The sequence below is a fragment of the Empidonax traillii genome, unplaced genomic scaffold (genome assembly GCF_003031625.1).
Source record: "Empidonax traillii isolate 1590-97213 ecotype Southwest subspecies unplaced genomic scaffold, ASM303162v1 scaffold937:size346366, whole genome shotgun sequence".
Lineage (NCBI taxonomy): Eukaryota > Metazoa > Chordata > Aves > Passeriformes > Tyrannidae > Empidonax > Empidonax traillii.
The window spans coordinates 82231-107801 of NW_020956130.1; the positions used below are offsets into that span (position 1 = coordinate 82231).

The following is a 25571-nucleotide window of genomic DNA, read 5'->3' on the forward strand; positions in this document are numbered from 1 at the left end:
GCTTTTGACATTGAGGATGAAAGGAGACACATGATGCGCTGATCTTTCTGGCATGGGCAACCTCCAAAGCCCTCTGCAGCCTTGTCTCCTCCCCTAGGAATGTCTCTTGTGAAGGCTGAGGGGTGGTTTGGTGGGACCTGGGAGGCTGGAGGTGCGGGTGGAGAGAGCTGTGAGTTTGAAGGGCGTGCAGGGCCACCTCTGCCCAGCCCTCAGAGCCACCAGCACATCGTGCTTACAGCAGGCCCTGTCTGAAGGTGTGCACCTGCCCCTGAGCTTAGGGCACACAGCTGTCTGCTTTATTTTCATCCACATCCACAAGAGTTAGAGAGATACCAGAGGTAATGCACTGAAACACAAATTTTTTGCAGCCAGGAGGGCATTCACCTCTTTCCACCTGAAGCTCTCCATCTCTGGGTGGTTCTTCAGCATCAGCCATCACAAATTCCCTCCTCGACTTATTCCCATCCTTTTAACATCCTCTTTTTTTTTCTAGTATGAATTTCTTTCATTCCACTTTTTTGTTTCATTTTTTTCTGTTTCATTTTCATTGCTCTGTGAAAAGTTGCACATTAAGCTGTTCAGGGAATAATCCTCATTCTCCCAGAAGAGTTTTCCAGCTGGATCAACCAGCCAAATCAGTCTCCATTGTGCCCCACATTCAGCTGGAGCCACAGCAGCAGTGCTAGCAGGCAGGAACAAGTAGTCAGGGGATTGACTGTGTGTTGGGTAGCTTATAAAGTGCTGCCACTAAATGCAATCCCACAGCCCTGGGGAATTGATCTCATGGCAGCTCCTGGAAAAAGGATACTTGGCACGGTCCCAACCTTCTAAGCCGTTCCCAAGCACATCCAGCGCTCCTACAGATGAAGACTCCATCAGTTCAGTTGGCAGACAGGAGGCACAACTCCTCATTCATGGGCAAGTTATTTTTCCCTCAGCCTAAAAAGTTAAACTGTCTCCTGCTACAACCCCCTAGTGTGGCTTTGCCAGCACCTCTGTGCTCCCTGGGCACCCCCTGTGTCTCTCAGAACACAGTACAATGGTGTGGGCACTGAGCACAGCTCCCCCCTGGCTGCTCACTGAAAGGCCAGGCTGGTGATAAAGGCTTCCCCCAGCCCATCTGGTGCCATGTGATGTGGTTCACGTCCCTGCAGAGCACCTTGCCAGGTGGAGACTCAGCCAGGGCTTAGCACTTGGTGCCTGCTGTGGCAGGCTCTGGGATGGGTTGTGTGGTTCCCTGAGGGTCTCCAGCAGTGGAATGTTCACGTTTGTGCCGGCCTGAACCAGCAGCACTGGCTAAACTTCCTCACAGTAACTCGAGCTGAGAAGGTTTGTGCCCATAGCCAGGCATTTCTTCAGTGTTCTTATCGTGTGCCATTGGTGCAGTTTCACCACAGGCTTCCCACAGAGCTGCAGTGCTGCCAGCAGGCCCTGAGCCCGGATCTGCACTCTTGCTCTCAGGATCCTCAACTCCAAAGCAGCCAGACCTGCACCCATGGCATGTTATGCCAACACAGGCACCGTGGTCTCTGTTTGCAGTCAGCCTGGGGGCTCAAGGTGCGGGTGGGAGAGCCAGGCTGTGGCACTGCCATCCCCCCAACCCCAGCATGAGTCAGAGCCCACGCTTTAGGCCAAGAGTGAACTCCCCTTTGTGAAATGGGAGAGAGCAGCACTGCCAGCAGCAAGGAGCTGGTGTAGTGAGGGTAGGAATTTTATCCTGCCAAAGTCACATCCCTGCAGAGCCTTGCAGGGATTGCTGGGGCTGCTGTGCTCTGCCCACTCTGTTTGAGCAGGTGGGGGTCTCAAGAGAACCAGGGATGGTGGAGCTGGGGCAAGAGCAAAACAGCAAACTTAGTACCAAAAGCAGGAAAGAGGGTTGGGATTACATGGCAATGCCATGCTGATGCCTGGACACTCTGAAATGAGTAATGCCAGTCTGATTAGGGTTGCTAGACTTACCTAGCAGTTAGTAATTTCCCACTGTTTTTGCATGGCTGCTCCTAAGCAAAATACAACAGTCTTTCTACAGGTTTATGAAGTAGATTATTGCACTGGGTAACCAGGCATTTGACATGGTGGAGTAGGGTCAGTGACATGGCCTAAGAGCAAAGCAGGGCTTGGGATTGCATCCTGCAGCACAGCACTGTGCCATGAGCTGCTGAGAACAAGGTACAGGAATTCCCCTGGGCAAGAGCTGCTTCCAGGCAACAGGAACTGAAACAGAAGTCATCCCATGGGAAAGAAAAAGAGCAACACACCCAGATATGTGCCAGTGGGTGTGAGAACTAACATTCAATTCTGATTCCTCAAAATCATAAGCCCATAATAGTGGATGGAGGCCTGTCTTGAAAGAATCATGGTGTAGGGACAGTTTTTGGAGAAACAATGGCTAGACTGACTGATAAGGTTTATTAAAGTTCCAGATTTCTCAGACAAACTGAAGATCTTGCATCTTATCAATTCAGTATTTCATTAGGTTATTTTCTGGGCAGTAATAGGAAAAGTTGGGCCATTGCATAATAATCATTATCAAATGTTCTCAAGGAAATGTAAAAAAATCAATTGTAACTAGGGCATTAGTTCACAGATCTCTGGAGAACAAGGGAAGAGGGGAAATCAGTAACCCCAAACACTGCTCAGCCTGGCAATAGGGCCACCCCGGCTCTTTGCCAATGAGCATGAGTGCACTGGGTGAAGAGGAATGAAAAAAAATGTGTCTGACAGGGAGTCATGGTGAAACCTTCAAAGGTGTTATGGGAGGGACAGGTGTCTGCTGATTTTATTAACCTTTTTGGAGTTGAAAACTGAAAAAGATGTGACACCCATCACTCTTTTTCAGATAAGAGTGACAGAAAATCTTGGGTTTCTCCTCTCCCTCCTTGTTACTGTCAGCAGAAGCAGCCCAGACTCCCTCCTGAGCACTGCCTGGCTGTGTCCTGAGATAGATAAGGAGACCCATTTTGATATACCTTTCCTTGGCACACAGATGTGAAGCACTCACCTAGAACTTCCCAACAGTGTCAGCATCCTATTTGATACAGTGCCTGGTGCTATGCACAAATAATTTCAACTTCTCAGAGCTCTGGAATGTCTGCCCAAATGTATTCCGTTCACTCTCCAGCCCTTCCTGTGCTGCTAAGGATGTCTCCTCAGCAGTCTGCTGGGTTTTCTCACTACCTGATATCCTGCAGTTTAAACTATACCATACATTCACACAAAGTAGCTGAACACATATTTTCCTTGGGAAACACCAAGCAGAGTTATGGTGCCCAGTGCCACTGGGGAGATGAGCTTCAGGCAGCCACTCAGACTTTGCTGCTAACCCTGCAGAGCATTTGATAACCATTTCCATGGGAACAAGCACATAAGTTCAAGTCCTGCTCTGCTTGGTAGGTCAGAATTGGGCCACCTTTCTGACAGGTGGTTTGACAGTAAGGAGATTCTCAACACTCAGTTTGCAATGCTCACAGATGGCTGCACCAGCCTCGTTCTCCCAGGCACAAGTTCAGCAGCGTAACTGAGCACGAGCACTGTAATTTTGTTCACATTGCATGTTTGATAGACCACATCTGTTAGGACAGTACTTTATTTTCAGCTTCATTTAACAAGGTCAGGATACCTGCTTCCAAATAGAAGGTGAGGAAGAAACCTGTCAAACATCTAGGTTTTAAATTCAGGATAAAATTGGTCAAACTGATCATAGCAGCAGTAAGGCTCAAACACACAGTTTGGACTAAGCTAAGCTTAGCAGCAAAATGACTCTCACTTGAACATCCACATCTGGAGCATCTGAAGTTGCAGGTATCTATTTTATTGACACTGGTGCAGCAGCAGTGACAGAAAATGTTTGTGTTCATAAACAAATAGAAAATTGCTTCCTACCAGTGTAGCTCTAGCTACTGCAAATCCACAGCTGGAAAGATACTTTGTGGAAGTTCTGGTTATCCCAGAGGAAGCTCATTTTTCAGTTCTGAATACCACCTGGAAAGGAGAGGCTTTGTTCAGTCTACACACGTCCAGATGAGTCTTTTGATCCCTGAAATCATCCATCCCAATGCACCATCCAGGTAGGATGTGCAAGTGGAACCCAGGCCAAGGCAGTGGTGTCTGTAACCCTTAAGACCACTCATCCCCACACGTCATGCTGCTGGACTGATGGGTTCAAATGCAGAAACACATCTCTTGGTTTTCCTGAAGTGCTACCTTCATGTTGCAGTGCTTAAACAATCCCCACTCTCTGGGATAAGGAGGACACCAGTGTTTCCAAAAGTGAATGTAAAGCATGGAAGGGCTTAAAAGATTTAGGTATTAAGATGATTAATTTTTAGGCATCCCGGAGCAGAATCCAGAACTTGTGCCATGTGCTTATGATGAGTATCAGGTACCTCAAAAGAGGATCTAGACCTGCATCAGATTGCAGAGTGGCCCATAGTCAGCCTACTCAATCTGCCTATATCCAATAGGAGATACCTGAAATCTTGCCTCTGTCTGGGCTCCCAATTCAATTAGAGATTGAACATTCCCTCTATAAAGTCATCTCATGTCTAGAGACACGTGGAAGAACCTATAGTGAGCTTTCCTGTGTGTCCCCTGGTTCTTGGCAAGACACCCTGGCAAGCACTGAGGAGTGAAAGCCCTTTCCTGGTGCAGGGCTGAGGTGACTCAGTGAAAGCTGCAGACCAACCTCTGGCAGAACCAAAAGTGTCTGTTGAGTCCCAGGCCAGCTCCTTCAGGAGAAAGCATCTCTTCCAGAGTGAAAATGCCGTATGAGTAAGAGGATGCTGCAGAAAGCAGCCTGGAGCCAAGGTTCTCCATTTCCTGGATATGTGCTCTAGGCCCTAGTAGTTTCTCCAAGACATGCACTGGGATTTTATACCTCCAGCCACAAACTACACTAGACTAGTGCAGTCAAAAGATCACACTAGGAAAGGTAACTCCAGATCTTGTGCCATCCTTGAGTTGGAGATAGACAATTACCTGGGAAGTTCAGGTAATTGAGAGACACAGAGCTGCTGCTCTTTCCCCAGCCAGAGTGCTAATTCTGCCTAAGTCTCACAGAAGGGGTGTTTTAGGAATGTCCAGTTAGGTTGACTCACATAACTTAATGAAGCAGCTCCTTAAATCTGAAACTAATCTGATGAAATCAGCCACAAAGCAACGCCCAGCACCAGAGCCTGAAATGCCAGTCAGAGATCACAGTTCACAGAATGCCGTGAGCTGGAAGGGACCTTCAAAGATCATCTAGTCCAAAACACCTGACACGGACAGGCACATCTTTCACTAGACCAGGTTGCTCCATCCCACCTGAGCCTGAACATTTCCAGTGATGGGAATCCACAACTTCTCTGGGTAACCTGTGTCAGGGCCTCACCACTCTCTTCATGAAATATTTCTTCCTTATGTCCAACATAAACATACCCTGTTTCAGTTTAAAACCATCATCCCATGCCCTGCCACTAAAATCCCTCCTAAAAAGTCTTTCACTGTCTTTCTTATGAGTCCCCTTTATATGCTGAAAGGCCAGAGTAAGGTCTCCTCAGAGCTTTCTCTTCTCCAGGCTGAACAACCCCAGCCCTCTCAGCTTTTCTTCAAAAGTCCCTCCCTTCCAGAGCTGTCCATTTGAATGATGGCTGTACCCCCTGGCAAGGCACAAACCTGGGGCTCAACTTGCTTGAGCAAACAGCACAACTGCACACCTGCCTCCTGCTGTGAAGCCTTACCTTTGGAGCAGGGCCTTCTTGAGCCTTGGCTCTGAGCTTGTTTACTTGGCTCTCAGCAATCTCTACCCTTTCCTCAGCCTCATCTATCTTATGCTGTGCTTTTCTCAATTTGGAGAGATTAATATTGGCTTGTTCATCCTGAAATTGCAAAACAAAAAAGAAATTAAAAACCATCTGGCAACATGCTGGGGCACAGAGCCAACTTTTAAACTGACGTTACTATGAACTGGAAAATAGGTATTTGCTTCAGTTTAGTGACTCACAGCTTCCTCAGCTTGTCTTTTGTAGGATTTGATTTTCATCTGCAGTTTATCTACCAGATCTTGTAACCTCATCATGTTCTTCCTGTGTTCTTCATTCTGTGGAAAGAGAATATGCAATTACATGTCCTTGGGAGACAAAACATCAGGAGAATTGCTTTCTATTTTTACCCACCTGGAGGGTGAGCTCTTTGACATGCCGCTCATATTTGCAGATGTTTTTCGTAGCCTCTGCAGTTTGTTTATGTTCTTCTTCCAGCTCAGCTTCTAATTCTTGGATCTGGTGAATTAATCAACAATTACCTTAAGCAGGACTCACATAGGACTTGGAGAAGAAAGGTGTCCTGACTGGCATGTTCAGTGCTGGTACCCACCCTGGCCTCCAGCTTCTGGAGTTGCTTCTTGCCTCCCTTCAGAGCCAACTGCTCGGCCTCTTCCAGACGGTGCTGCAGGTCCTTCACTGTCTGCTCCAGGTTCCTCTTTGTCCTCTCCAGGTGGGCACTGGTGTCCTGCTCCTTCTTCAGCTCTTCTGCCATCATGGCCGCCTTGGGAGGAAGATGACACAAGAAACCAGAGGAATGTGAAGGAACAGTGCATGCTGTGCACCAGCAGAGCATTTACTCCTGTTTCCTGCTGACCATTCCTGCCACCACATTTCCTGCTTCATTTTTTGTCCATGACATGATAGTGGCAGAAACATGACAGGAAATAGTAGGAAAAAGGATGGGACAAGATTGTCTTGCTGCACACGCAGAGCTGGAATGACAGAAAGGGTAAATGCTCTGTCCCACTGTATGGTCACACTGCGACCTCCCCTGACAGCAGGTGTCACAGAATCACAGAATATTCCGAGTTGGAAGGGACCCACAAGGATCATCCAGTCCAACTCCTGGCCCTGCACAGACACCCCAACAATCCCACCCTGTCCCTGACAGTGTTGTCCAAAGCCTCCTGCAGCTCTGGCAGCCTTGGGGCTGTGCCCACTGCCCTGGGGAGCCTGTTCAGTGCCCAACCAGCCTGTGGGGGAAGAACCTTTTGCTGAGATCCACCCTGAGCCTGCCCTGACTCAGCTTCATGGATTGGGAAGAACAGGAACCAGAGGACCTGGGGGGTGGCTTTTTCCATTTTGACACACAATTACTTTGGAGGGAGCAACCAATTCTCTTCATCTCAGCAGGAATGTATCAGGTTCTTTAATTCCGAAGACAAAAGAAGCTACAGGTGAACCCTCCTGAAAACAAGAAACGGCACTGGGAGTTAAGAATTGCTGTCTGGATGTCCATAGGGAGGGTCAAGGAAAGTCCTTGGCCACCAAGCCAGGAGACATCTCCTGACACAGCAGTTTGGGATTTCCCAAAACAGAAAAGAGGTCCCCAGGGTAGGGACTCACTGATGTCTCAGGTGGGATTTAGCAGAGCAAACCTGGACTCATTTAAGGAAAATATTCCTCTAAATGCCAACAGAAATGAGGGAAGTGTCTGACTCCTCCTCCTGCACACAAGGCACAGCTGGAGCCCCAGCAGAGCCTGGGAACTCCTGTGCTCAGCACCTGGAGTGTGGTGGGTGCTGCTGTAGTGAGTGCCCTGCTATTGCCACAACAGAGGGAGGGTTACTGCCACCAGGCACAAAGTAGTTGAAAATAATCTATGCTATTTAAGACAAACTAGGATTTAGTTTGCTATCAAACGTTGGACTTCATAATAAAATGAAGATTTTGGTGAAACACTGAGTGACATCACTTACAAAAAATGTAAATTCAAAATCAAAAAATGTAAATGGCAGCAAAATATCTGAAAAAATGTGTATTGAAAAATGTGAGAATACAATAATGGCACTAGACATTTTACATATATGTGTGTGGATAATTCATTGTAATGTTCTATTTCTCTTTTATTCAAACAGAAGAGAAATTATTAAAACATAAGTTCAACATCAAAATGAGGAAGAACTTCTTTCTATGAAGAATAGAGAGCACTGGAACAGCTGCCCAGGGAGGGTGTGGAGTCTCCCTCTCTGGAGACATTCCAAACCCACATGGATGTGTTCCTGTGTCACCTGCTCCAGGTGACCCTGCCTTGGCATGGGGGTTGGACTGGATGATCTCCAGAGGTCCTTTCCAATTCTAATGATTCTATGACTTCATTCTTTTTTTTTTTTTCATGAGCAAGTAGAAAAGTTTTCTTTCCATTTTAATTCCAAATAAAGTGTTAAGATTTTGGTTGGCTCCTCTGCATCAGAAATGATTAACAGTTTGAGTTCCATGACATACCAGCCCTACGGCCTGGCTGAGCTTCATAGGCCTTGTATGGAAGGATTTAGCACCAATTTTGAATGGACATTTACAATTCTCATTTAAAAAGTTGTTAAATAGGATTTTGCAAAGACAACTATTCAAATACATTAGCCCCTGTAGTAGTCTCAATACTGCAGGATTTCTTTGTGGATTACATTTTCATGCAGCACTGAAGAAAGTTATTTGTTTACGACCAACTAAATGTGAGTTTAGTTCATAATTGAAGGCGACAGCCCCAATAACTCATCTCTCAGCAGGACATGGTCCCTGTTGTTCTAATCCTCTTCTGACAGGCAGCCTTTTCAACCACACCCACAGACTGGTTCTTGTACAACACGTGACAAGAGCATGTACGTTAACTCCCAGCAGCAATGCTTCTGGAAACCCTGAAAATTCAAAGGGCATCCTCACATCTATCATTGCCTTCTTTGCTCTTTCTTCAGCACTTTTTGATTCATTAGTAACATCCTCTATCTCTCTTTGGATTTGTGCCATATCAGTTTCAAGCTTCTTCTTTGTATTTGAAAGGCTGGTGTTCTGCAAAGGAGAAAGAGAAAGTGTCTGGTTTTGGTCTCTTACATAGAACACGGATTGCTATTCATTCTTACTCCATGAACCTCTGGATCCCAAAATATGTCAGTCTTAGCAAAGAAAACTACCTGGGTATGGAGGAGCTGCACACGTTCAGTGGCATCCAGGAGCTCCTGCTCAGCCAATTTCCTCGACCGCTCCGTCTGCTCCAGGGCTGCCCGTAGCTCCTCCACTTCAGCCTGCAGCAGGTTTGCTCTGCGCTCCACCATGGCCACCTGCTCCTTCAGGTCATCCTGGGTCCTGAGAGCATCGTCCAAGTGCAGCTGGGAATCCTAAATTTGAAGAGTCAGTTTTGTCCCAATGCACTTCTCGAATACTGTGCTTAAAAATAAATCAACCACAAGGCAAACAAAGACCTTGAGAACTCCCTGGATGCTGTGCAGGTGTTTCTGTGCCTCGGCAGCCACACGGTTGGCATGGCTGAGCTGGATCTCCATTTCATTCAGGTCTCCCTCCATCTTCTTCTTCAGCCTTGAAGATTCACTTCTGCTCCTCATCTCGGCATCCAGAACACCTTGCATTGTCTCCACAATCCTTTCGTGGTTCTTTTTTAACTGGGTGATCTCCTCATCCTTGTCAGCAATCTTTCTGTTGATTTCTGTCTTAATCTCAGTCAGTTCTTGGTTGACAGCAAGGATTTTGACCTCTTCATGCTCAAGAGCTGCCTTTAAAAGAAAAAGGATAAAAACGAAGATGAAGGTAACTTTTCAGAGAACATGATCAGTGACTTCACAGAAAATCCAAAACTTTGTGGCAATCAATACTGCACACAGGCAGTGCCAGGAAAGAGAACAATAAGCTGCTTAGCATGCTCTCTACTTTTTCCAGTAATATTTAAACTAACTCACCTCTGCCTCCTCCAGAGCTAATCGCAGCCCATTTTTTTCTACTTCAGCTTGCTTTTTGGCTTTCTCAAGGTCTCTGATTATTTTGCCATTTGCAGTAATTTGTTCTGTCAGATCAGCTACTTCCTCTGTGAGGGAAGAATGACATCAACCAGAGGAGCTGAACTCTATGCTCTGTGGCACCGTTCAGCACCTCTTTTGCATGCATAAATATGTATACACATACATACATGTGTACACAGTGGTATGTGTGTCTCTAAATATGTACAGATAAAAACAGACACAGCCAAGTCATGCAGGTCAAGTGAGGAATTGGTGTGGTTTCACAGCCCTCCTTACAGTCAGGACATTTGCTTTATTAGTTTTGTCACTTTACAAACTTTCTTGACAGCTTCTGGTGAGACACTGACACTCTCCATTGAGATGGAGAGCACAGTAATGACAGTCCTGCCAGTGCACCTCCTGCAGACATGAGTGTGCTCATAGAGGGCCTTGTTGTAGTAAGATTGTGAGCAGCTAATCACAGAATCCCAGAATGTGCTGAGCTGGAAGGGATCCACAAGGATCATCCAGTCCAACCCTCAGCCCTGCACAGGCCCATCCCCAAGAGTCACCCCCTGTGCCCCAGAGGATCATCCAAAGCCTCCTGCAGCTCTGGCAGCCTTGGGGCTGTGCCCACTGCCCTGGGGAGCCTGTTCAGTGCCAATGGGAAACTGGAGCCAAACACATACGCTTGAGAGTGTTGTTCTCCCGTCTGATTGTTTCAAGCTGATCTAAGGTTTCCTTGTAGGCATTTTTCACTTTGAAAAGTTCTGTGTTCAGCGAGCATGATTCTTTAGAGAGAGCTTCCCTCTCCAGCTGGCTTTCCTCGTACTTCCCCTTCCATTCTGCCATGACCTGAAAGACATCGAAGGATCATAGAATGGCTTGGGTTGGAAGAGACCTCAAAGATCATCTCGTTCCAACTCCCCTGCCATGGGCAGGGACATCTTCCCCTAGACCAGGTTGCTCAGAGCTTCATCCAAGCTGGCCTTCAACACTTCCAGGGACAGAGCAGCCACAGCTTCTCTAGGCAACCTGTGTTGCCTAGAGAAAGTTTCTCTAGGCAATCTCAGTGCCCTCACAGGGGCAATATTCCATCTAACCCTGCCCTCTGTCAGTTTGAAGCCACTGACCCTTGTCCTGTGACTCCAGCCCATTGTAAATGGTCTCTCTCCATCCTTCTTTTCAGCTCCCTTCCGGTACTGGAAAGCTCCAATTAGGTCACCCTGAAGCATTTTCTTCTCCAGGGTGAACAACCCCAATTCTCTCAGCCTTTCCTCATAGGAGAGACTATTATGCTTTATTTCCTGCTAGTACTGAAAATATTATTTTATCTGGGGCTACACTTGAAAGAGACTGTGCTCACTTATCACCTTATCAAAGTTCTGCTGTTTCCTGTCCAGAGCAGCTGCTGATGTGTTTGCTCTCTCTATGTCCAATGTCAGATCCCCCACGTCCCCCTGCAACTTCAAATTCATCTTCTCCAAGGAAGCACACTTGGAATTCACAGTCCCCGCCTGGTGTCCTGCTTTCTGGAGACGCTGAGCGAGTTTTTTCCTTAAGGAACATAAATAAAACATGAATAAGATTGAAAAAATCATTGCAGTATGTATGTCATTTTAATTAAGAGTATTGCAAACCCCAGTAAAATAATTCAGGCTGGGCTACTGAAAGTAGATCTATGGCCTGCACAACATTTGTAACATCAGGACAGCTCCTCACACTCTCCCCACGTACTTGGCCTCCTCGAGCTCCTCCGTGCGCTGAATCGCGTCCGTCTCGTATTTGGTTCTCCACTGGGCCACTTCGCTGTTGGCCTTGGACAGGGCGCGCTGCAGCTCCCCCTTGGCTTCCTGCTCCTCCTCATATTGTTCCCGCAGCAAGTCACAGTCGTGGCGAGCGGACTGCAGGGCGTGGGCCAGGGCGTTCTTGGCCTAAAATTACCCGTAATGTTATGTATTTGTGTTGGCTGTGACCAGCAAGAACCCCATGACACTGCACACCTCAGATATGGTCACTGTAGCTTGGGCAGAGGGCAAAGGGCTCTGTAAGTGTTCTGGCAGCTGCCTTCAGCTGCCACCAACTTTTCTAAGCTCTACCCCTGGAAAAGACCAAGAGTGATGCTTCCACCTTGGCATATGCTGTAACTTTTCCTCCCTGCAGCTACAGAAGCAAAAGAAATCACATGGACCATGCCTTTAAAATTTAAAAACTTAAATCACTTCTAGCATGTCAGTCATCTTTAGCAAAGAACTTAAACACAGTGTTCACTGTACATATCCTTCTCAAGAGTGATTTTATTGTGTTAGTCTGTGGGCAATACTTACAAACTTCCAAAAGTGTTTTTTAAGTGAACTGAGACCCTGATACATTTTGAGGCCTTGCATGTGCTCAGTAGCTCACACTACCTCAATCTCTTCCTCTAACTGCCTCCTGAGTTCCTCCATTTGCTGTGTAAGTGCCTGTTTGCTTCTCAACAGCTGCAGTGTCACAGTCTCTTTCTCTTTGAGTAGATGGTTTAGTTCACCTGTGACAAGAGAGGACAAGTTCTCAGTCCTGTGCAGATTAGGCATCCTGATTTTTTTTTTCCTAGAGACAGATTTGCTTTAGACAATTCACTGAATTGTTTCTTTTAAATCCCAGTTTTCATTTTGAAGCAGTAGGATTTTATGCTGTCACACTGGCTGAACTGACAAAAAGTGCTTTAGCAGCTTCCCATAATTGGTGATACAACTACTGTGATACAAAAAGGAAACTCCAAAGTTTCACTTCACAATATTTACAATAACTGGAAAACATATATTCCATATCACCCTCTGTCCTGTGGGCTGAAGCACATCTGTCTTATTTCTTGGAGAGATGGCTATAGGTCATGCCATTATCTCTAGAATTCTTGGAACTTCTTTTAGCCTTCCAATATTGTCTTTTTTCAGATTTTTCCTGACCCATTTTACATTTTTTCTCAAGTTTTCAGTTTTGTTCTAAGATTCCCCTTGAGCTCTATGCTCAATGACCTTACAACAAACTGGTTATAGAATCACAGAAATCATCTTGCAAGCACGACCACTTCCAAAGGATCACTCAGAAGAAAATAAGAACGGGTTTGGTTATGGTCTATGTGTTCCCACATGACATCTAGAAGGGCTGTACATTCCCTTTTCCCTGAGAAGGAAAGGAGATCACGTCTGATATTTATTGGAACACCTTTTCTCAATGAAGTTTCTACAGTTCTTGGTCTCAAGCTGTTACTGTTAGTGCTGGGCAACTCTGAGCACATCCACGTGTTCCTGCACGGCTCACTCACACACACACTCGCCCATCTCTTCCCTAGTAGGGGCAGCACCTGAAGGCCACTCCCAGTTCTTGGCTCAGCAGAGGATCTTACTGAGGGACCAGTCAGAAAGACTCTTGGGCTCCTGTTTTCATCAGATGGGATTTGAGATGTCTGATCCTGTAGTCAACCAGACCAAGGAGTGCTCACACTCATCACTCACACAGTTCCAAGGAGCCTGTTTGGGTGCATCAACAAGCTCCACGATGGGAGCACAGAAGAGATGCTGCACACACAGCAAACGTGCACTCCAGGCAGTTCTAACAGGTTGCTCAAATAATTTTGGAATGTCCCAAATTCACAGTTTCCCTGCATGAAATAAGTGAGCTATGTCACATCATTCTGGGAATTATTTACCTAAGTAAATAATGCTTGCAACTGGCATATGAACTTTAAAGTGTCACTCATGAACTCATTTCCTTTGATTTATTACTAATGTTACCTGAGCCTGTACCGATGAACAATTAGGTCTCACTCATGGCACACACTAGAGAATCTCTTCACTACTGAAGGGAAAAAATATCTTCTCAGCACATATTTGTGCCTTCCTTACCAGACTCTGCCTGGAGCTGGGCTTTCTGTATCACCATGTCATTCAAATTCCTCTGGTTCTCCTCAAATTTGGCTTTCATCTCACTCATCTGGTCTTCCAGGGTCCGGTACCGTTTTTCCAGATTAGCCTGAAAGAGCGTAAGAAAGTGAAATCTGTGTAGGTGTGTTTGTGTGGCATTACATTCCCACCAGACAGAAACATTGGCAATTCAAGTATTTAACTTATAAAGAAACACCTTGGACTTAGTGATGGTCTCTGTGCTCCTAGCCAGGTCATCAATCTCCATCTTGAGCTCACTCTTCTCCTTCTCCAGCTTCTGCTTGACGCGTTGCAGGTTGTCGATCTGCTCCCCGAGCTCAGCTGTGCTGTCCGCGTGCTTCTTGCGCAGGGCGGCAGCCGTGGCTTCGTGCTGCAGCGTGGCCTCTTCGAGGTCGCGGCGCATCTTCTGGAATTCTGCCTCCCGCTTCTTGTTGAGTTCTGTTTGAGCAGCGGTGGCTCCTCCTGCCTCTTCAAGGCTCCCTCTGATTTGCTCAAGTTCCTGAGCCAGCTCACCACGATGCTTCTCTGCTTTCACCCGTGTCGCTTTCTCACTCCTGGTCTCCTCCTCCAGCTCTGCAACGTGGGCCTGGATAATGAGGGAATAGCACATCAGGAATTAAATAGGGAACAGGTAATTCAGTGCTGAGGTTAATGTGTATTTGTCACAGGAGAACACCAAGCCCATTATTTTGGAGACTGTGAGCAAAACAAACTCCCTTCAAATTCCACTGTTTTGGCAATGTAGGCAAAGAGTTACTGACAGGAAAGGACCTATGGATCCACTCGTGGTAACTTTAGATCACAGCTCTGTCTTGTTGTATGGGGTTTACATGGACAGGTTTTGGTAGTGGTGGGATGCCAGGGTGGCTTCTGTGAGAAGCTGCTTCCCCCATGTCTGAGGGAGCCAATGCCAAACCATGGACAAGCATTGTTCATGGTACTGCAGGTTAAACAAGCAAACAGTAATGACAAAAGAGTTACATAAAGTATCTTGCCTGCAATTCTCTGATCTTCTTCTGCAATTGAGTACCTGAATTCTGCTGTTCCATAATTTTATTTTGCTTCTGGTTAAAATCCAAGTCTTTCCTGTGAAGGAAATGTTCTATTAATAAAAAGAAAATATGTCCAGTTAAAACCAAATAGTAAACTTGTCACATCATTTTTCCTCGTACTTCCTTAATTTTTCATCTAAATGTTGTTTATAATTCTCCAGATCCACTATGGTTTCCTGTGCAAGTTTCAAGTCTCCCTCAAGCTTTCTCTTTGCTCGTTCAAGATCCACACACACTTTTCTTTCCAGTTCTAAAGATCCTTCAACCTGTAACAGAAGCATATATAAACATAACTGATGGAACAACTGAAGAGCCTGCCCCTTCCCATTGTGTAGAACATGCTCACATGGTTCACTTGCTGCTCCAGCTTGATCCTGGCTTTGGTGAGGTTATGAACTTTGTCCTCCTCACTTTGAAGGTCATCCAGAGCCTGTTGCTGGGCTTCTTGCAGGGCCTTCTTCTCCTTGACTAACTTTGCAACAGTCTCATCCAAACCTGTCACTACTTCAGTCAGATTTTTCACCTATTGTAAGGCAAAACACTTGAAGATCACTAATACTTTTGGCCTTTATATAATCAATGAACACAGGCAATGAACTCATTGCAAGACTGACAAAGAGACTTATTTACTTGCATTATATGGTCAAACTGTACAATCTCTCTGCTTATATATCAGCCCTTCAGAAACCACAAAGCAATGTTGAACTTTGATTTTAATGCATTTTTGTATGATTATGGGTTGGTTTTCCTGCACAACAGTTGTGACCAAATTCAACACCAGGCCCAAAGATCTCCTTACACTTGAACTCGTGTTAGTGTTCTAGCTCCTGTTAGAACCTTTACAGCCTATACACAGACAGAGCAACTGTTATTAAAGATGCAAATAACAGAAATAAAAAGCACCTTGTTTTCTGTGGTATGCTTTTCCTTTTCAGCCTTGAACAATGTTAACTCAAGGTCATCAATATCTTTCTTCAGCTCAGAGCATTCCTCCTCCAGTTTCCTCTTTCTGGCTGCCAGATCAGCATTTATCTCCTCTGCGTCCTCCAGCTTTTCCATGACCTCCTTTATTCTGGCTTCCAGTTGGAATTTTGCTTTGATCAGCTGGTCACATCTTTCTTCAGCATCAGCCAAATTTTCATTTTCCTTTTACAGAAAACAGAAATGTGTTTCATTGTCACACATTGGCACTGACACTTGCAGAATTCACCTGCTCATTAAGCGACTGGAACACGAAATAACAGAATTTGCTCCCAGCCCTTTCCTGAACACTCAGACAAAACTGATGTAATCTGAAGAGCCAAAAATGGTTTAAATTACGTACAGTCTGTGCTTGCAGCTGCAGATCCTTTTTCTCTTGCACCAGAATCACCATTTTCTCTTCCAGTTCTTTCCTCTTGTTTTCTGATTTAGCCAGTTCTTCTTTTATTCTCTCAAACTCTTCTTTCATTGTGGCCATTTCTTTTTCAGTTTCCACACTTATTAAGAGAGGTTTTAACTTGAAGTACAGCTTCATCCAGGGCCACTGCTTGACTTTCATGAATGCACGGATGTTGTACTGGATGCAGAAGATGGACTCTCTGAAACCAAAGTGCTCCATCAGTGCTGTGAATAAAGCCCATCTCGGAGCAACCAGACCCACAGAGGACACACACCTGTGGTCGAACATTCTTCTCAGGTCAAGTCTCCTGAGGTATCCCCTGCACAAAGCCTGGGTCCGTGTGATCAGCTGTCCTAAGCATTCATCTCGCATCTCTTCCAGGACACCCAGTAAACCTGCCTTGAAGAACACCTGCAGCCAAGGAACATTGTTGGGTTTACATTTCAATGCAATGAATGATTTCTCATTGCATGGCAAAATTAAAAATTTACCTTAGTGTGTCCAAACTTGTATTGAGTGTGATCTATCTCAATGGAAGACAGCAGCTTTTCACATGCCTTCTTGCTGTCAATAAACTTTCCCTCTGGAATGACTCTGGTGTTCAGAAGGCGGTATCTGACAAAATAAAGGAAAAAACCTTACCCATCAGTATCATTTTAATGCACAGGATGCCACAAGAACAGCTGTCAGTTTGAAGTTACAGAGGAAGGCTGAGTCTGACTCACACCTCTAGCCTCAAATAGCAAAGCAGTAAGAAAAGCAGCAAATAGCAGCAGGTCAGTTCAGTAGGATCCAAGGATGTGTTACACCCCTCGCTGAGACTGAGGGCTTGGGTGGTCTTTTCTCTGGACCTGAGAGACTCTGCTCACGTGTGTCACAGTCATTATCACTATTCTAGGGGGACAGCTCACTGGGTTAGCTGTAAATTCAAAGAATGAATGGATTTTAGGAATAGGGGAACCGCTGCAGTTAATCTGACTTCCTGTATAACCCATACATAGTGCTCCCAGATCCTTGTTCATTCAACCCTCTTGTGACTGGGTTAGTATGCATTAGAAAAAAAAAAAATTCTATCTTATCTGAAGCCTTCAAACCTTGGGAGAGTCCCAGGTAAACTATTCACCCTCACTGTAGGAAAGGTAATATTTCACTTCTACCTTGACAACATCCTCTTTCAGGTCATGCCTTTGGACTCTATAAGTTTTTCTTTTAGCAAACAGCTTCCTGCTTTACATCCTCTTTACATCTCTAGGTACTCTACACCACAAACAAATCATCTGTTAACATTCAATTTCATGAGTTAAACAGAATCCCAGAACGGTTTGGGTCGGAAAGAACCTTAAAAATCATCCCATTCTACCCCCTGCCATGGGCAGGGACACCTCCCACTACCCAAGGTTGCTCCAATCTGGCCTTGAACCCTTCCAGGGATGGGGCAACCACAGCTTCTCTGGGCAGCCTGTGCCAGGGCCTGACCAGCATAGTTTGATTTAAATCTCTCCCTGCACTTAACTTCACATTTTCTCTGTAGCTCTTTTCTGAACCATATCCATCTTCTCCTGTTCCTCCCGAAGCATGGAACCCAGAATTAGACATATAACATCCAGCAATGGACTTCCTAATCTTACACTGAAAGATTACTCCATCCCTATTGTTTTCACAAATCTGCCCACCAATATCAGCCCCCTGGGCATTGTTAGTGCCCCAAATACCAGTTCAGCCCTTCTCAGTGTCCTGCTCTCCAGCACAACCCTGCCCAGAGCTGTAAGGGGGGGATGATTTCTTTGTTCTTAGAGATCTGACCCTACATTTGCCTTTGTTCAAACACAACAAACAGACAACCCCAGCTGAGTTGCCCTGAATTTAGCAACCGTTTATAAATGTCTTATTTGCACAGCAGTTCCCAAGTTAAGATTGTTTGCTTGTGGGGTTTTTATCTCTAAATTAATGTGCTAATGCTGTAGAAATGTCAGCACATAGAAATGATTGAGTACAAAATAAGAGGGCCATGTGGAACTAGCTCAGATGTCCTGCTCAAGTCCCTTTTGTTGCTACAGCCCTATTTGCCAGTCAAATTGGCAATTTGGCATTTGGCAGTAGGCATTTCATCAAAAAGTGGTATTGGTTTTAACACAATTTCCTCTCAGTCAAACCACTCTAGTAAGAGTTAATTAAACTACATTCTTCAAACCTCTACTAGATAGTGGTTAAATACAGGATGTGCATAGACCACCCTCTGTATTTTTGCTGAAACATGCTTGAGTCAAATTTGAGAATTAAAGCAAAGATTCAGATGAGCATGAATGAACTCGAAAACAGGTTTTGGTGTACAGTATTCAGGAAGGTGTGTGGGTGGGCACTGCCCACACAGACCATGCTATTAGATGTGTCTTCACGCTTTCCATAGTTGCTAAATATCAAAGTAGTTCTTTTCAACTATATCTTTTCAACTGTATCATTGACTGGTTTAGCAAAATCCTTCTCTCAAATGAATTGGGCTTGATGCAAACACAAGAATGCAATTACAGACCTTTGTTTAAAATCCCCATATGGAATCCTGTTAGGAAATCCTTTCCTGCAGATCCGAATGCCTTCCAGGACACCGTTACACCGCAGCTGGTGCAGAACGAGCTTGTGATCCATGAGGCCTGGGACAGAGCACCGTGGGGATGTGTTAACAGGGTCAGCATTGGCCAGCTCCTCTTTCTGCCCCTTTCTAATCTGTGTTTTATGCATTACCTGGGGTCTTTGTTTCATTGGGGATGATGCAACGCACAAAGTGAGGATGAGTTGTTCTCAAGTTGGACATCAGCTTGTTTAGATTTTCCTGTAAAACAGCGATCATTTGCAATCTCTATATTACTTCAGTTCTCAGTGTGATTTGACTCTGAGGAAAATAAAAATTCAGAAGTTCTTCCTTACTCCTCTAGTGAATATTCTACAATTCTGTGTAGGCATCAGCAAAGTAAATGGCTACTAACAGTGGATACAATTGGAGAACTTTCCTCCTGTCTTAAAATGAAAATGTGTCCATCAGTGGTTCAAGGCTGATCATAAGAGCTCTTAAAAAGGACCAGGATGGAAAAAAAGGAACTATATTCTGGAATACTCTCTATATATATATATATATGGTCTTTTTTTGATCAAAAGAAATATTGATCAAATAAATGAATGGGTTAATTACTTGCTTTTATTACTTAAATATGTTAGTTATATTTATTTAAAATATAATTGAGCTACAAAATCAGTGTTTGTCTATGACATCAAAAGTCACCTGTTTTGCAGGGTAGTGCAATTCTTTAATCATCTCATGCAAGAGCGACACACTCTGAGTGTGGCCCATGTCCCAGCCAGGGGATGATGCACTCCTCATCCTGCCAGGAAGGGACCAGTCTGCTCCTGGCCTCAGGTGCAGATGCATCACAGCAGCATCAGAGCTGCAACACGTAACTTGGGTTGCCCACACTTTCTGCAAGGCACTGACTGCCACACAGTGCTCTCACACATGCTGGAAGAAGCCAGGGACAGCCAAAGAAGGGCAGGATGTTGGTAGGACCAAAGGGCAAAGCCAAGACAGCTGCCCATGCTGGCAAAGCACATGACCTCCCTTCTCCACCACCATGCCACTGGACCTCAGCAGCAAAGCAGAACTCAACCTTTGCCATATCCCAAAGGCAACTTGCCACAGAGTGGCCACAGAGAAAGTGGGCTGGTGATCCTGTGCAGCCAGGGGTGACAGCACTGCCCTCCCAGCAGGGAACACACCTACCCGAAAGAGCACAGACACAGTCTGGAAGGAAGAGCCCTTTTTCTTGGTTCCTTTCGTCTTTCCACCACCTTCAGCTGGAAAATGAGATGACAGTCCAGCTGCAGATCCCTTTGACAGTGCTATAATTGTGTGTCTAATACACAGCACTTGAGCACTGGTTCAACAGTGACTCAGGTCAGATGACAGGTACAGTAGGAACAAGCATAATCCTCGGATCTCACCTTCATCTATGGAAGCAAAGGCAGCATAAAGATGGCATAAAACCTTCACAGATGATTTCTGGTACAGCCCAATGACAGTTTCATTCAGGGGGTCCTTGTTCTTCTCCAGCCACCCAGAGATGTTGTAGTCCACTGTGCCAGCGTAGTGCACCAGGGAGAAGTGGGCCTCAGCCTTGCCTTTGCCAGGCTTGGGCTTCTGGAAGTTGCTGGACTTGCCCAGGTGCTGGTCATAGAGCTTGTTCTTGAAAGAGGTGTCAGTTGCCTTGGGGAACATGCACTCCTCTTCCAGGATGGAGAAGATGCCCATGGGCTGAATAGAAAAAGGGTGTTTTCAAATAAGACTAATTCAAGTTGTAATAATACAGAGTGAAAGAAATGCTAAAATTAAAGTACTGGAGGTATTTTACAGAGAATTAGCTTGGGAGGAGCGGGCAAGCAAGATTTGTTGTGAACAGCTTGCAAGATATTCAAAAGCGCTCAAAAGATTTTCATAAATAATTTTGAACTACACAAACAGTGTCTGGAAAACAAAAGAAGCCAAGCAAAAACTGTGCACTAACTTCTTAGAATACAGTAGTGACTTCTCCTTATCCAGAAGGAACAAAAGGCAAGCAGACATCAGGCTTTGAATGAGGGAGGGAGAAAGGGAGGGAGGGAGGTGGGAAGGTAGGAAGGAAGAAAGGAGGGAAGGAGGGAAGGGTGTGCAGTGTCTTTTTAGAAGACAGAATACATTTGCAGTCAGTAGATAATTAATCACAAAGGTGATGTTTAAAGGAACAGAGGAGGTGAGGAGACCTGAAAGCTTCACAGGGAGACTGTATTGAAGGCACTCAGTGCAAACACTCTCAAGAATCCCTTCCAGATCCAATTTGTGTGAGTGCCAAAGATGCTTAAGAAACTCACCTTTTCTATAAGCTCAATGCAGGCAGCCAGGTCCATCCCAAAGTCAATGAATGTCCATTCAATTCCCTCCTTCTTGTACTCCTCCTGCTCCAGCACGAACATGTGGTGGTTGAAGAACTGTTGCAGTTTCTCATTGGTGAAGTTGATGCACAGCTGCTCAAAGCTGTTGAACTAATATTTGAGTAGGTGTGTTAGTAATATTAAACTGCCTCCAATCAATTTATTTCACAGAGATGTCATAGCAAAGTCAGCCAGGCTGTCTCAGAAGGGTTTTGATAACAACATAAACAATATACCATGAGTGTCCAGGCTTACAGACAAGTTGTGCTGTGCAGCATAGTTGCTGTAGCCTGCACTGGTCGTGTTTTTGGGTGGCCCTAATGTCACTAAATGCAGATTCTGTGGGGAGGGGGACAGCAGATTCATGGCTATGCTTCTGCCACGTCTCTTCTCTTACAAAGTGGGTGACGGATCTACAAAGGCAGAAGCAGCTTCAGAGAGATTTGCCCTGTTCTTGAGGGCTGCATCGGGGTGAGGAGGAGGAAAGGTCATAGAAGTCAAACAAAATGAAAAAGAATTTAAAGTCAACCAGAAGTCTGAGAGTGCTGTGTAAAATCAAACCTCAAAGATCTCAAATCCAGCGATGTCTAAGACCCCAATAAAGTGGTGCCTTGGCAGCTTCGTGTCCAGCTGTTGGTTGATGCGCATCACCATCCACAGGAAGAGTTTCTCATAGACTGACTTGGCAATGGCATTCACTGCCTGGTGCACCTGCAGGGAGATGGTTCACACACCTCTGCCAGGGCACAGCCTCACCAGAATAAACCCCTCTCAGTGTGCCCCAGGTACACAGCCCACACTGTGCACTAACAGCCCTTAATGCTCCTGACCATCTCAGCTGTGACCTGCACTCATTCCTTCCCTTAGGCAGATGGGCCCTGCTGCTCCTTGACACTCACCTGATCCACTGTTTGGCCCTTCAAGACATATTCATTTCCCACTTTCACCCGGGGATAGCACAAAGCTTTCAGCAAGTCTGCTGAGTTCAGGCCCATCAGATATGCTGCTTTATCAGCCTCTGGAAAACAAAATCATAAGCTGAAATACTGAAATACCTACAGAGTGCACTGGAACCAGCCAGAGTTCACTCTGAAACCTGCAACCTGGGTGGCTTTAGCTCATCCACAGTGTTTGACTGACATTTTCATTTACTCTTCTTACTTGTAGAGCTGTTCCTTGTGATGGAGTGGCTACAGCAGCCCCAGTTGATGTGGTGAAACCTGGGAGGGCATTGGTAATGGGGCAAGAGTGGTTTTCCCTTCAAGCCACTTCTCCACAAGGTCGCCCAAGCAGAACAAGTCTGGATGTGTGACCAGAAACTGGTGAACACTACAGTAATAATATGTCCTAGGCACAAGGTTCTTCAGTAGAGTCATCAGGAATAAAGTGGATGCAGAAAGTGACCCTACTGGAGCTGGTAAGCTGAAAGCCAAACATTTTTTTTTGTGGTCAACATGGAACAACTGCATCTCTCCTGGAAAAATCCTGCCATTTCTAAAAAAAAATGGTATGGAAACCAGTTGGAAATAAATAGTTCTTTCCCAACCATGAAGGTATTACCTTCAGTGCCATCAGGCTCTGCTTGCTCCTCACGTGGTTTCTGCTTGAACTTCATGTTCCCGTAGTGCAGGATTGCCCCTGTCAGCTTGTAAATCCCCGTTCTCTCATCGGGGCTGAAGCCCAAAATACCAATGGCTGCCTGCACACCAGATAGATCAGCTGGTTACAGCAGTGGTGAGAGTAAGAGTGAGACTGTCTCTCCTCATTAACTGTACCCACATCTGTGGCAACAAGCTCCTCCTGGTCATCAATGCTGGCCACAGAGATCTGCCCTTGGCTGATGAAGGGGTAGTCGTATGGGTTGGCTGTGATGAGAAGCATCTCTGAAAGGCAAACACAGGAGTGAGAGCCAGAGCTTAGCAAGTAAGATGGAACAATGGCTCAGCAAGATTTCGCAAGCTCTCCTTCCTTTTGCATCCAAACTCTTGGTTTTCCATTAAGAGACAAGAAAGACAGAGGAAAACCATTCATCTGCCTTCCACTGGATAAGCAGTCCTTCCAGTTTAACATGTTGTGAACGGGGAGCTGAGCACTGGCAGACATGGAACAAGGGCCAGCCACACAAACACCTTTTAGGAAAGATGCTTTTAGGTAAGACTCGTACATAGCACATAGTGGGGCTGTGTGCTGGGCATGAGTAACACACACATGTGCTCATCTCCCTCTGACTGAGGACAAACTTCCCACATCATTTTCAATCCTGAATGCTATGGCAGAGCAAGAGGGAAGGGAAGGTGTGCAGCTGTGCAGGGCTCTGTGCAGGAGGGGGAGCCTCAATACACTGAGGGTAAATCTGTCTGTGTCCTTGCACAGACCTGAAGTCCCTGGTACATTAGTCTCCCTAGGAAGGGAAGGGCAAGGTTGTACATGGTGGGAGGGCACAGAATGGGAGGATGGGAGCAGGAGCTCTGCCTTGGGAAATGTTCTGTGGATATTTGGGAGGGATGGGAGGAGTGGATTGAGAGTGAGTTCAGTAGCAAAACGGTTTGGGACAGATGTGGGGCATGGGTAGGGAATGCCATGGCAGTGGGAAGAGGGAAAAGGTCAGAGGGACTGTACTGGAAACAGGGAATAACTTTTGCCCATATGATGAAGAATTCAGATAATGGTAAATGTAGATCACAGTATCTGGCCATCCTGCACCCAGAATTGCTCACAGGATCTGGCCCATCTAAGTTGGAATTTCTCCAGCAACATGAACAGCAAGGTGCAAGGCAGAGCACATTGGCCACCTCTCTACCTCACCTGCACACAGTTTGCATTAGAACTTACCCAGGGAGAATAAATGGGAGGTGGAGTAACCCTGAGTGTGTCCCTGTCACACGGAGACACCAGTGCCGTGCACAGCAGGGCCTGGCCAGCACCGTGATGGCAGGGATGTAAATAAGCACATGACCCTGCTCTGCACAGCCTGAGGCACTGCCAGAGGGGAACCTGGGGGTGTGTGACAGATGGCACCAGGTGCCACTGGACCCTCCATCACTGAGCTGGCATGTCGAGGGAAATGTTTCCCACAGTGACTTTACTTAATGTCACCAGGTGATGGCTGTCCTTACCAAGCAGTTCAGGCTTCTTATTGGAGAGGATCTGGTAGAAGATATGGTAGCTTCTCTCAGCTTTCAGCTGGAAAGTGACTCTCGACTTTTCCAGCAGGTCTGTAATATGTATGCATAGAAATTTTTCAGACTCTTTGCCTTCCAGCAGAGCAGTCATCCCCCCTCAGTCACTCACAGGTCTCAATGTCACCGGAGGCCAGTTTTCCAGTGGTTCCAAAATGGATACGAATGAATTTACCCTAGCAAGCAGACAAAACGTAGTGGTCAGTGCAGCAATCTCTGTTTTTCTCCCTTGAGTCTCACTAACAGCGTCTCCAAATCAGTCTGAATTAGCTTAGATATCCAAATCTAGATAAAGGGAAACAGTTTGCTCCAGCCCATACAGCTGTGAGCATGAAATAGCTGCAAACACATCTTCATCTCACAACCAACCAAGAAAATTGGTCAACAAGAACATTTTTCCCAGGCCAGGGGCTATCAGTTGCAACTAACAAGCAGGTAAAGAGCATTAAAAATGCAGGAGGGCAGAGACAGACACAGGATGACTCACAAAGCGTGAGGAGTTGTCATTTCTCACAGTCTTGGCATTCCCAAAGGCCTCCAGCAGTGGGTTGGCACTGAGGATTTGATCCTTGAGTGTACCCTGTCGGAATAATTGAATAATTATTGAAAAACACTGTGAGCTTTATGGCAGGAAGAAGTGACTCTATGGCATGATTACATGTGCAGCCACGTGCCCTTCATTTCAGCTGTGAGGTGCTACTGCAGCACCTTCTCGACTCAGCGCCACGAACCAGCACTGGGGGTAAATGGTGAATGAGCCATTTGCCTCTTGTTAGAATTTGTCTCATTGTCAGAGTTCTCAGGTCTCAGCCACAGGGACAGACTGATCCATGTGAGAAAACCTCTGATTCTTCCCGGACACCAATCACACAGACCTGGTTTCAGTCCAGGTACAGCTACACCTGCGCAGTGCCACTGGCAGCTCCTGGCTTGTATTTGTTGTGGTCGTATCTGCACATCAGCCCCTGGCCCTGCTGCCCCAGAGAGAGTGACTGAAGCTAATAAAAGATATCTTGAGGGAAATGGTTGTCACCAGCGCTGTCTGCAGCCACAAGTGGACATTCTGGACTGCCCCTGGCCAACCCCTCCTCCTCACACCTTCATCCCAGACTCCTTCCTCACGGGTGGGTCCCCGCTGGCTGCAATGGTTGCGTAGTACTGGATGACACGCTTTGTGTTCACAGTCTTCCCAGCCCCGGATTCTCCGCTGTTGAAAGAAAGCACAGAGTGAAGAAAAATCCAGCCCCTTACTGCTGGACACAAAGCCCAGAGTGACAGATGCACTTACGTGATCAGGATAGACTGGTTTTCACGATCTGTCAAAGGGAAAAA

At 45.9% G+C, this 25571-nt stretch overlaps 1 protein-coding gene and 3 long non-coding RNA genes across 4 annotated transcripts in view; 3 read left to right on the plus strand and 1 right to left on the minus strand.

The window, feature by feature from the left end:
• Window positions 1-21165, plus strand: part of LOC114067606 — a 29068-nt gene extending 7903 nt beyond the window's left edge. Inside the window, exons 2-3 of the long non-coding RNA XR_003573425.1 lie at window positions 12293-12297; window positions 21154-21165. This is a non-coding gene — a long non-coding RNA (uncharacterized LOC114067606). The remainder of the gene's footprint in view (window positions 1-12292; window positions 12298-21153) is intronic.
• On the plus strand, window positions 3147-6431 carry LOC114067602. The gene is made up of 3 exons (XR_003573421.1): window positions 3147-3368; window positions 4549-4554; window positions 6240-6431. It is a non-coding gene; the product is annotated as an uncharacterized LOC114067602 (long non-coding RNA).
• On the minus strand, window positions 3943-25376 carry LOC114067601 (myosin-3-like). Its single transcript, XM_027903159.1, has 35 exons — window positions 25338-25376; window positions 24727-24819; window positions 24352-24415; window positions 24177-24275; window positions 22840-22943; window positions 22621-22759; window positions 21960-22078; window positions 21622-21771; window positions 21001-21171; window positions 20098-20407; window positions 19877-19950; window positions 18847-18934; window positions 18638-18755; window positions 16599-16722; window positions 16382-16518; window positions 16051-16306; window positions 15630-15872; window positions 15073-15249; window positions 14847-14992; window positions 14670-14760; window positions 13871-14260; window positions 13636-13762; window positions 12160-12278; window positions 11489-11685; window positions 11125-11308; window positions 10441-10606; window positions 9713-9837; window positions 9221-9529; window positions 8933-9136; window positions 8685-8810; window positions 6355-6525; window positions 6156-6260; window positions 5984-6079; window positions 5721-5858; window positions 3943-3981 (listed from the first exon to the last, which is right to left on the minus strand). The coding sequence occupies exons 1-35, from the start codon at window positions 25341-25343 to the stop codon at window positions 3958-3960; spliced, it is 5190 nt and encodes a 1729-aa protein (XP_027758960.1). The 5' UTR covers window positions 25344-25376; the 3' UTR covers window positions 3943-3957.
• Window positions 7945-11348, plus strand: LOC114067603. Its single transcript, XR_003573422.1, has 2 exons — window positions 7945-7976; window positions 11155-11348. It is a non-coding gene; the product is annotated as an uncharacterized LOC114067603 (long non-coding RNA).
• Window positions 25377-25571: the final 195 nt, after the last annotated feature.

Coding starts and splice junctions, on each gene's coding strand:
- LOC114067601 (XM_027903159.1), bottom strand. Junction 19,951..20,097: donor CTTTGCTTCCATAGATGAAG/GTGAGATCCGAG, acceptor CTCATTTTCCAG/CTGAAGGTGGTGGAAAGACG. Junction 18,935..19,876: donor CTGTGTCTGTGCTCTTTCGG/GTAGGTGTGTTC, acceptor GCTGTTTTACAG/GAAAATCTAAACAAGCTGAT.